Raw genomic sequence first — 12,574 nt, 5'->3', positions numbered from 1 at the left:
AAAAAGAAATGAATTGTAGTGATTTGGAGTAAGCCAATACACTTACTATTGGAGTCAATGGATCCTCTCTCTCTCTCTCTCTCTCTCTCTCTCTCTCTCTCTCTCTCTCTCTCTCTCTCTCTCTCTCTCTCTCTCTCTCTCTCTCTCTCTCTCTCTCTCTCTCTCTCTATATATATATATATATATATATATATATATATATATATATATCACTGGCTCCTCGCAGATGACGGGCAAGGAAAACCACAAACAATAAAAGGAAGTCAAAAAATAGGTGATAACATAACATAAAAACACGTCGAAGCTACTGGACGACTTAAGACACAAACAACCATTTACAACGTACCAAAGCCAAAAAAGATATACATAAAACAAGAGCACAACAAAAGCAACAATTGCTGGTAGTAACTTTCATATCCCAAATAACCAACTAAAAATCAAAATTTCCCTCTTTATGATTGCAACCAATAGTAAAGAGTAATTGGTAAAGAGAAAAGTGAGCAATTAACAATCTTATATTTTGGGCAGGATTGCACCAACAAGAAAAACCATTAAATATATTATTTAGAGTTCAGCTCAAAACTAAATCAGCTCAAACTAAGCAAGCTCTTTGGGTTATACCCAACTAAGGGAATATAGCGCCACCATTGAGGCACTTGAAGTCCATTAAATAATCTTCTGACCAAGCTGTTATGTTTGGTATCAAAATGTCATCATTATCATCAAAGCTTCCAATGAATCCAGTTTCAGAATAAGGGAGGTTTGAGTCATCGACAACACCTGTAACATTCCTACTTTGTGGTTCATCAAATTGCATAATCATTTTGTTATGTGAACCCAAATTTCTAGCGTTTAAGGATGATCCAACTTCTTCCACAGAGGGTAAGTGACTCTCTAATAGTTCTATTTCTGGATAAAGGATTTTTGATTGATCAGCGAGAACCTGGGTATTGCTGCTCTCCGGATGATCGATCTGCAACATCACCATACTAGGGGAACCTGGATTTGTGATGTTTGTAGATGATCCAGTTTCTTCCGCAGAGTGTAACCCAGTCTCCAGTGACTTGCGCTGGGATGTACCAACAACAACATTCTTATTAAATGTTGGCTTTGCATGATTGTGCTCTCCTTCATATGTTACAATATAAGTGTTCTCTTGAGTTTTGCATTTTTCAACCTTTCTTCTTGCTGGACAATCAGACCAAGTGCTACATTTGTAATAGCTCCTGCAACATCATTTATTGATTTCTTTCAACATCATTTATGGACTAAATATACACCAGTTTTTGATGTTTTAAAAATTGAAACACAAACGAAACTATGATTAAGATAACAAATGTTGAATTTAATTACAATTATATGCACTGACAAGGATCTAAATGCTTACCATCACTGTTTAAAACACGAGGGTGCGAGTGTTTGTTTTAGGTAACAAAATTATTGTTTATAATGTGGAAGAAAAGAGAAATATGTTAAAGATAAAGTTTTGAATATTTGTAAACCTCGGATGTGGAGACCCTTTAATGGGTTTTTGCCCATATTTCCTCCATGCCCACGGGTCTTTTGGAAGCTCATCGTCCCTCATATAGCACACCAATGCCATTTGGTTATTATGTTTTCTATAAGAAAAGAAAGGTAAAATAATTTTAGTTCACTTGAACTAAGTTACGTCAAATATTTCAATTATTTTGACATAATAAAATTGATTTATAATTAAAATATATGAAATAATAGAATAAATACATTACCTTTTTCTTGATCCGCATAGTGCAACCGATGGATGGTTGTATGCACGTTCAAAATGAGTGGTTGTGATATCAATGCATGCAACATGTTTGGGAACAGACACTTGATTGTTGATGTTTTGTTGAATCTGTTTTTGTCCAGCGTGCATTGGGAAATTATAATTTGTGGAATATTGATTGGTTTCATGAACACTGGTGTTTGTCATCGTAGTGCTCTTAGCAGATATGATTGGGGTAGTGGTGGTCGAGGCGATAACTGATGGATGGTTGGATGCACGATCAAAATGGGTGGCTGTGATATCAATGCATGCAACATGTTTGGGAACAGACACTTGATTGTTGATGTTTTGTTGAATTTGTTGTTGTCCAGCGGGTATTGGAAAATTATAATTGGCGGGATATTGATTGGTTTCATGAACACTAGTGTTTATCAGGGTAGTGCTTGTAGCAGATATGATAGGGGTAGTGGTGGTCGGGGTGATTACAGTGGCAGTGATAATGGGGGTAATGGTAGGGGGAGTGGTGGGAATAGTGATGGTGGGAGTGTTGATAATATGAACACTAGTGTTAATGTTAGTGATCTGGGTGGGGATGGTGGTGGTCAAGGGGGGTGGGATAGTGTAGGTGGTGGTGGCGGGGGAAGATGTGGTGGTGGTATTGATTTTTGGCATACTAGTGGGAGCTGAGGTGGGGATGGGATTGAAATTGATCATCAATTTATCTAGATTTATGAAGTCATTTGGTTTAAGTGGGGCAAAAGAGACTGAACTATTTTCTTGGTTAAAAGTAAAATCATCATAGCAAAGTGGTGTGACACTTAGAGGGAATGTGATGTTATTGGTAGTGGTTTCGATTTGAGGTGGCGGTGGATTTTCAAAAATGTTGGTAGGACCAGTAAATGTGGTAGCGTTGCAACTACGAACAATAGAAAAGAGATCTCGATCATCATTATCCATTGAAGAAGAAAAAAATTGGTATTTAGATATGTGTTTTTGAACAGTTGAAGATAAGAGTGTTCACCAATCTTTTTTTCCCTAATTGGAGCAACTCGGTAAAGAGTGCAAAGATCGAAGGAGATGGTGAAACTAGAGGGAAAAAAATGGTACTGGCTTTTTGGATGAACCAAAAGAAACCAAGACATTAAGAGAGAAGAGCAAGCATCTTGATGATGGAGCGTGAACAAGTTCAAGACTTGCTAGCAATTTATATGAAAAAAATGAACATACTTTTAATGAAAAAAGTCAAAATGGGGATTGATATTTCCAATGACAAGTGTAACCGTTGAAGTTATTTGTCATCTTATGTATTTTTTTTCTCATTCATTTATTGTTGTTTTTATTATTATTATTATTATTATTATTATTATTATTATTATTATTATTATTATTATTATTATTATTATTATTATTATTATTATTATTATTATTATTATTATTAGCGTATAAACGGGCACGTAGCCCACCTTTTTGCACTAATGAGTATAATTTACGAACAATAGTCTTTATGAAATTTTGAATAAAATTGTTTTGATTTTGTTTAAAATTATAGGTACAGATAATAGATATTTTGCACTTTCATATTATAATAAACTATACTTATTTTTTAAATGATACCAACAATATAACTAATATCTTTTTAAAAAAATATAACAAATTCTTATCCATTTAAATGATCCAACAAAATAGAATTCTGAATGTCAAATTTGTTTAAGGGTATAACTGAAAAAGAAAAAATCATAAGTGAATCGCAAAAGTAGTAACAAGATTGTAGAACTAATTTTAAAATTAAAATTATATTTATAATGATCAATACAAAACGTAAGTCTTAAGTTTCACCCAAAATATTTAGTTTTTAATATCCTAAAAAATTAACGTGGTTGATATTGATTCAAATATTAAACCATACAAGTTATATCTAAAAGTCGAAGTCTCTGTAACTTAACTCAGTTGATAAATACAATATACAATATATAATATATGTAAGGGTCAGTATTCGAACTCCGAACACGCCTCTTATTCATCTTAAAAAATGTAAATTTCTAACCACTATACTATTTAAAAAAAAAATGCCGTGGTTGACTCTTGACCAAAAAAGAGTCAAGGTTCACTTTTTTTTATATAAAGATAAATGTTTTTTTATTTTTTTAATCTCCATTTTCATTTTCTTTCCTCATGTTTTCAAGGATTTCCTTAAAAAAAATGTTTTCAAGGATTTTTCACTAATGCTCAAACAAAAACACTTTGCCTTTTTAATTGAACATGGTTATACGTCAAAAATTGGGTCTTGTTAACCGGTGCTCTAGCGCAATGATTAAGGATTCTATTAACAAAAACTTTGTCTTGGAAATATAATTCTTTACTTTTTTATTAGCAATAATTACACTACTTTTCGATGCAAACTTACTTATTATAGTATTTTTAACCAATGCCCCAAGGGCAATGATTAGCATTATTTTTTTTATTTTTTATTATATACTCCCTTCGTCCCTATATGTAAGCTCTCTTTGTTTTTTTTTTCTTCACATTTCTTAAAAAAAGTTATCAGTGCAATTAATGTGTTTGTTTTATGTCTTAATATTAACAAATTGTCTTTTGTTTGTATGTGTATTAAATTTAACTTTTCGAATTTCAAGACAAGTTAGTAGTATTAATTAGGGGTATGGTTAAGAAAATAATAATAAATGCATATAGTAATATGAAAAGAAATTTGCATTTAAGGATAAAAATAAAATCAAATACACCTTCCGGTCACTAATATAAGCAAAATTCAATATTACAGGTTCATTCAATTAATGATGTATATGGTCTTTATTATATGTCAGATACATCATTTATTGAATGAACCTAGAAAATATATTTTTGCTTATAATAGTGACCGAAGGGTGTAAGTGTTTAAATATATGGACGGAGGGAGGACATGAGAGTTCTCATTTTTTTCTTTTTTGGGGGTAGATGAGAGTTCTCATTTGCCACGCAGTTTTAAGAAACATAGATTTTTACAAATTCAGTGCCACGCTCTCCCATTCAAAAGCAGATATACGAGTCAATGATGACTTATTGGAGGCTGTCATAAATCATGCATTGTGTTGGGCATGACTTCCATTTGTGCCACAAAACTATATTCCATCCGTTTCAAAATGAATGTCGTTTAAGGTTTTTATATGAATATTGTAAAACGCATTAATTAAAAGAAAGAGAAATGTTATTTCACCAAATTATCTTAATCAACTATTGATTGTTTTTTATTAAAGAAAAAATAATACTTTAAAAGTAGTGTATATAATATTAATTGAAGGGTACAATTGAAAAGAAAAAATTATTATTGCATTGGAAACTGAAAATGACATTTATTTTAAAACAATTTTGTTTTTACTAAAACAACACTCATTTTAAAACGGAATGTGTATTTTGTTTGCATATATGAATATGCATTTCTACATTTAAACCACAAATTTAATGAAATTTGAAGTAACTCTTAGTATTAAGTGCATTCTTATCTCTTTGAATTGATTTTTTTTTCATTTTTTTCAAACATTATAGTATTTTATTATATTATTAATCTAGAAGTACCATTTTTAATATTAAAAAATTATTTTAACTCACAAAATAAGTTTATTTATTATCATTACTTGCAATTTTTTTTTAATTTTTACTCACAAAAATGGTTTTTTAAACATTATAGTAATATTTTATAATTTAGGGTCAAATAAGTTTTTAGTCCCTATAAATATATCAAATTTTGTTTTGTTTTTTTTTTTTTGTCAAGTAGCCTAGTCACTAGAGCTCACACATTTTAAATGTGAAGAAATGGGGTGTCCGGGGTTCGAACCCCGGCCCCTGCATATAATGTGCAATATCCCTACCAACTGAGTTAAGCTCACGGGATATCAAATTTTGTTTTTAATCCCTCTAATTTCTTTTCAAAGAATGGCTCTATAAAAAATTTCAGTTAACATTTTTATCTCATGTGTATCATTTGAATTTTTTTAATATTTTTGCAGTTATATTTAGTACATTGTAAAAATATATGTTGCAAAAGTTTATAACTTTTTAACTAGGGATGAATTAAATATGAATTTTTATGTTTTCGGAGCTTGAAAATTCATATTTAATTTATATTTTGTTGCAATTTTTTTATATAGAGATTCTTATATACTCTAATCATACGTGAAAAAAATATTAAAAATTCTAAATGATACACATGAACGGACTTAAAAATAGAAGTCATAATTCTTGATTAAAAACATTTGAAGGTCCATTGTTAGATGAACAAATTTAGAGGCACCAAATTTTTTATAAATTTATAGGTGCCAAACCCCTATAATTTTTCTTTTGCAAGAACGGCCTTTTTTTAATAAAATAATATTCTCCTATTCTATTTTGAGATTTTAAGAGTCTTCATAAGAATAAATAAACTTGCTAAAAAAAAAAGTCTTCATAAGAATAGAGAATTTTTTTTTTGGATAAGTAGAGTCTTCAAAAACCCTAGCCATTACCATATTTCTTTTTGGGTTAAGTATGTTTTTGGTCCTTATAAATATATCAACTTTTCATTTTAGTCCTTCTAATTTTTTTCTTTCAACTTTTAGTCCCTATAAAATTTTCAATCAATACTTTTGGTTCCTATTTTTAAGTCAATTTTTGTATTTTTTTTAATGAAATTGTGCAAAAATGTGTAAAATATTGTAAAAGTCTCCCAAAAAAATTAGAATTTTTTAACAAGACATCAATTAAATATGAATTTTTAACTGTCAAAAATATAAAAAATCATATTTAATTTATGTTTTGTTAAAAAAACTATATTATAAATTTTTTTGCAAATTTTTATTTAAAAATATGTATTCTAGATATGAGTTTACTTTAAATGAGGGACCAAAAGTGAAGATGAAAAACTTTTGGAAGACTAAAAGTTGTAGAAATTTTTTAGAGGGATTAAAACTCAAAGTTGTCATATTTATAGAGACTAAAAACATATTTAACCATTTCTTTTTCTTGATCTATTGAATGGGATTCTCTCGTAGGAAATGGTCTCTGTAGATTAGTGATATCATCACAAATGCATGGTTTATCACCGTAATAAAATATCGATCTCACGAGGACTTGTGATCATCAAGGTAACATTTTTCTCCCTAGATATGCGTAAGAAATGAGATTTTTTTTTTGTTATCTTTAATTAAAGATGCAAGATAATTTGGTATTAGTTTTTTAAAATATGCAATGGTAAAGGAGCCTCAGAATCATTGGAGTTCATCGTTACAACGAAAAAATCAAATCTTATTCCTTCCTTTTACCTAGGAAATGCATGCCTAATAACGATGTATTCTCTAATACATTTTTTTTAATCTATCTCTAGGAATAAACTAGAGCTTCAGTAACACAAAATTCTCTTCTCATAGCAATTCATGTTGGCTTGACCCATTAAGCCCGAATATCCAATTTTACACACAAAAAACTTTTAGGTTATTCCCATGCTTCAAACCTTTGTGTCAAACTTTATATATCCAACAATCTTCCTTCATTCTCATTTATCAAAAGATTGCCTTGATAAGAGGTTAAATCTAGATAAGGTGAATGCATTTCCTAATCAAAGAAAGAAATGATGATCACGAAAAGTTTGTCTTAAAACTACGTTCCTTAATTCCAAGACCTCACTCTTCAGAGTGAATACTGACTATCGCAAACAAAAAATAATAGAAAGAGGACAAGAAAATAAAAGAAAAAAAACCATATTGAAACAAAATGCAAGATTGCAAGTATCCTTGGTGGTAACCGGTGCCAAACCAAGACAAAACTAATCCTATTTATAGCCAAGACATTGCAAATGCATGCAAATATATTAGTAGAGACGGAGTAAATACCAATCACACAAGGACTGATCAAATTAGACCCAAAAGAAAAACCACAAAATATGAATTTACGCCATTGTTATGGTCACAACCTATTCATTTTGGGATATATATATATATATATATATATATATATATATATATATATATATATATATATATATATATATATATATATATATATATAACAGCAACAACTTATATATTTAAGAAGTTGATCATTGACTTTCCCATCATTAGGTGACAAATTTTGATCTTCGGTGATGCATTTTTTTGAAATTATGCTGAGTTATTTTCCTCTACTTGATCATTGAAAATGGTCTTGAATGCGATATGAGTGTCCTAAGTGATGGCTTGGTCAACAAACCTTGATTCTTCGAAAGATTCTTGTCCATTTTGCACCATTGCTTTATACACCTCTCATTTTACATAATTATTCAACAGGTCTTGATCAGAAGCAAATAAACAACTGGTTTATTAATCAAAGGAAAAGGCACTGGAAGCCATCAGAGGACATGCAGTTTGTGGTGATGGATCCAAGTCATCCACACTATTACATGGATAATGTTCTCAGCAATTCATATCCCATGGATCAATCTAACACCATGCTCTAGTTATTACCTCGGTGCTTGCTTGTGGTCTTAAAAGTCTCGGTGTTAATTAACCCTATGTTACGTTGTAAGCTACTAAGAGCACCCACATCCATGCCACCCAAATGAGTGGTATAAATGAGACCCACATAATATATTATATTACTTTACCCTTCCCAATTATTTAAACCACTCAACTACATTTTCTAAATATTCATATCACTCATCTAAAACTCTAAAATGGGTTCCACTTATCTTAAAAAAAACTCAAAAGTAATACAAAATGTGCACAAAATCAGACAAATGCAGGAAAAGCAACCTAGTAATGCATTACTACAATGGCTTGTTTAACTACTCAATTTCAATGCCAATTATCCATGCTATTATGACACAAAAAGCATTGGGCAGTGTGATACCACCCAAAGGTGCAGGCGATGTGGGTGCTCTAAGGCATTGATAAATATGTCACTTCCATGTAACCCTAATATTATTATTATTATTATTATTATTATTATTATTATTATTATTATTATTATTATTATTATTATTATTATTATTATTATTATTATTATTATATATTAATGTGTGTAGAGATTAATTAAGCATTTTGAATCATCAACAACCAGCAAAAGCTGCTGGTTATTAAACAGTCCTTTATGAAGGTACTAGTATATGATTAAATAAATTTTAAGCTTGCTATGTGATGTTATGTGCTCTTTTCTGATCTTACATATAATGCATCATCAAATACAACATCAACTAATATTCCATAACAAAGGGCTATATATATAAAGGAAAAAAAACAACTGGTTTGTTAATCAAAGGATAGATTGCCAAACAAAGGTTAACTTGGTACGTAGTGAAATTACATTACATACACAATAATTTGCAAGAGATTGTGACCATTACATGGACCATAATCAAACTATTTTCAACATCTCTTTTTCAGATTTGTTAAGTTGTGTGACGTCATTTATTAGCTATATTCGTGTATTTAAATTCCTTAGATTGGTTCCTCGTGGTAAAAGAATGAAGGAATGTATTCATTCATTCAATATACGGCTAACATGCATTAGGTCCTTGTAGAAATTTAAAAATAACTTAATTAGGATCTATTCTGGATATGTGTAGATTAGGGCTTTGAGTTTTCTCAACAAAAGAAAAGAAAAGGACCATGAAAAGTTTATCATAAGACTACTTTCCATGTTTACAAGACAAGGGAAAACTCCTCACTCATCATAGTGATGAGCTTCCTAAATTAAATTAAAGACAGGAAAACAAACTAAATAAAACTTTACTAAGAAAAGAACAAATTACAATATAGTATAATTCTATGTGTAAAGTGTTCAGTTCATATTAATGAAACCGTTTCCTCCCAATCCATTAATGTAAGTTCTTCTGGAAATTTTAAGTTTTCATTATGAGCTATTTTTTGGTGAATTATCTTAAAAGAGAGTTGGGTGTTATATATTAGTGGTTCATAAATGGTCGTCACAGATTGTGACTTGATGGATATTTCTTCGTAATGCCATCAATTCACTTGGTGGAAGAATAGATATAACAGAGTCGTAACGGGAGAAAAACTTGATACACTTTTTGTTGCACATATATGGTTGAAAATTTATCTGACAACAAAGATATTTAATGCAATGAATTGTTATAAAGAATTCAATTTCCACTAAATTGCTTTTTCAAGGGAAAGTGTATTGGTGTGAAAGAATATGTTTTTCATCCTTATAAAATTGGAAACTTTTAACTTTAGTCCTTACTTAATTTTTAATAGCTTTTTTAGCCTATACCAAAAAGATTTACATGTAATTTTAGTCCCTCCTAAAACAAAGTTTGTTTAATTATCCTTAAACTCTTAAATTTTTGAACGATTTTTCTGAGATAAGTTTAGAAAATTGCAAAAGGTTCATTTACTAAAATTTAGAAATTTTTAACATCAAATGAATTAAATATGAATTTTTTAAACGACAAAAGTTCAAGATAAAAGCAACAATAATTTGGACGTAGAAATCAAATTTTGAGATAATTTTGTACAGAGGAACTTTTAGTAATGTTCTTAACACGTCTGCAAAAAGTTGTTCAAAAACTTAAGAGCTTGAGCATAACCAAAGAAATTTGAATTTAGTAGGGACTAAAAGTGAGTGCATAATTTTTTTATAGGAACTAAAAAACCTATTAAAATTAAATAAGGACTAAACTTAAAAAGTTTCAATTTTATAGGGACTAAAAACATATTTAACCCAAGATTTAAAAACCATTGGTTAGTAATAGGAGAGAGACATGGCCATGTTCAAGGTGTGAAGGTATATATGCAGAAATGCACCTTTAGGAGGGGATCTAATCGGGGTGATTCAAGAAGGATACATTGGCTATATCTAGGGATAAACTTGCTAAACCTAAACAATATGAAGGAATGTATTTCAAAAATATGCATTCTTTGATGCTTGCAAATTTACCGCAATCAATTTCATTGATACTTATGGGTTGTGTGATCAAGGAAACGGGGATATTATTTGCAAGGGATTCAAGAATGTTGTCCTTACGCAAGAGAGACTCGTGCGGTATAGGGTGCAATGTTCTAATGCTTGCATAGTTGCATTTGTGTGATATATAATGGTGTTGAGAATTATTGGCATGTGTTGGGAGAAATAAGTTTGTGGCATACTATCTCTACAATTATGCAACATAATATATGCCACAATATACTTTGTGTGATCTTTGCTGCGAGCTCTCCTTTATTGTTGCTACATAATATACTTTTTCACATAAACTTTGTGATGATAACTTGGTCTTTACGGAAAGCTCGCAGCAAGATATAGTAGGAGGAATATGAAATGAACCTGCATCTAACATTGCAGAGAGGCTTTGCATATACTCCTTAAACCTCTTCAATGGGTGAGGGGTCTTGGTTATATGAATGTGATTTCTGACAGGGATTTTAGATTCGTAATCAATCAAATTAGAGTTGTGAACTATAAGGTCTCGGGATTGGGTGATATCATTAGAGCGTGTCCTAGTATTTTAAATAATTTTAACACACTATAGTGAAATTTTTATTTTTGAAAGGACACTACAGTGTAAGTTTTGTTGGTTAGAAAGAGAAATTTCTGCAGGGATACAACAACGTATTGGACCCGAATACGTTGGTACTTTTGGAATTCTTCAAGCTTCAGCAGACGGAACAAAACTACTATTCAATGAGAATCTTATTTCATCTAGGGGAGATATTCGTTTATTCAATATCGGACCATCCATATCAGTAATATCAAATTTAATAAGATATTCAGTAATTCCCTTTGGCTATAACTTTGTTTTATCTGATTTCAATATCAGTGTTTTTTATGGATTGCTATTTCGAGTATTGCTCCCATTGGACTTCCTTCAGCGACTTCGCCCTTCCTTTAAGTGAGTGAGAAGGGGGCAAAGAAAGGAGTAGTATAAGAGTGGCTCAGTCGCCTCTCCTTATTTGATTCATTCTATCTATAGGGCGGGGCTGCAAACCAACAATCCAGCGGCCTCCCCGGCATATGTTGCAACGTCTTTAATAGCATGTTCTTTCTTCGTCTTTCCCTTAATAAGTCATCAAATTTGGTGCTTTTTGATCCCCAATTGCTATGGGGAACAAAGGAGGAAATACAATTGATTCCTCTATTTAAGTGGTTCTCGCTTCTCCTTGTTCCTGTTCCTAACTCTTCCCCGGGTAGTTCCCAATCTTTAAGTTAGTTACCAAAACTTTTTGTTTTGTAGACGGCGAAGAGTCAATAGAAATAGAATAATTTCGCGTAATCAGTTTTTGATATTCAATAACCCTTGTTAAAAAATAAGCGCTAACGCTATAATAATTATAAAAATAGCAACCTTTCGCCTTATAAAACTAAAACAAAACAAGTTTACTTACTATTAAAAAAGAAGAAAGTGGCAACAAGCACCTTCTTTCTCAAATTCAAGAGAATGTCACGACGAGACGAGCCGTTTTTCATTAACGATAGGTGTCAAGTGGAAGTGCAGTAATGTATGCAGCTGAAGCATCCTAACAGACCGGTAGACTTGAACCTTGTTCTTACATGACATAATAACCACTTAGAATAAGGAAACGTATTATATTTGTACAGAAATGCAAAATCGTATGGATACGGTCTTGGTTGTTCGTCTCGATCAATTGGATGGTTTCTTTGTAGATTTCCATACGAAGATTTTGTAAATGTGTTTCCGGGTATTCCTTTAGCATTTCATCCAAGAGGAACAGTTCCTCGAGCTCTATCAATTTCATGGTCTCTGTGGATCCCATTGAATTTAATTCGAAAGACAAACCTTCTGAAAATAGTCTTGATTCTTAATAGTTCCATTTTCCTTTCCCTTCCGGTCGAGCACTGACTCATTCTTTA

General features: G+C 31.0%; 1 protein-coding gene across 1 annotated transcript; it reads right to left on the bottom strand.

The window, feature by feature from the left end:
* Positions 1-316: 316 nt before the first annotated feature.
* Positions 317-2,922, bottom strand: LOC146944656 (uncharacterized). The gene is made up of 3 exons (XM_085743008.1): positions 1,749-2,922; positions 1,503-1,619; positions 317-1,226 (listed from the first exon to the last, which is right to left on the bottom strand). Exons 1-3 carry the CDS (start codon positions 2,699-2,701, stop codon positions 626-628), a joined length of 1,671 nt encoding a protein of 556 aa, XP_085599134.1. The 5' UTR covers positions 2,702-2,922; the 3' UTR covers positions 317-625.
* Positions 2,923-12,574: the final 9,652 nt, after the last annotated feature.

This window comes from Medicago sativa, chromosome 2, assembly GCF_051527215.1.
Source record: "Medicago sativa cultivar Bolivia chromosome 2, Bolivia_mono, whole genome shotgun sequence".
Taxonomy (NCBI): Eukaryota; Viridiplantae; Streptophyta; class Magnoliopsida; order Fabales; family Fabaceae; genus Medicago; species Medicago sativa.
The sequence above is the reverse complement of the archived record's forward strand: the minus strand, read 5'-3'. Positions and strand labels throughout refer to the sequence as shown.

Bases quoted from the DNA above. Each gene is read 5' to 3' on its own strand.
- LOC146944656 (XM_085743008.1), bottom strand. From the start codon at position 2,701: ATGGATAATGATGATCGAGATCTCTTTTCTATTGTTCGTAGTTGCAAC. The intron at 1,620-1,748 runs GTAATGTATTTA...CTTTTCTTATAG, and splicing joins CTATGCGGATCAAGAAAAAG to AAAACATAATAACCAAATGG. The intron at 1,227-1,502 runs GTTTACAAATAT...ATGATGTTGCAG, and splicing joins AAAGGGTCTCCACATCCGAG to GAGCTATTACAAATGTAGCA.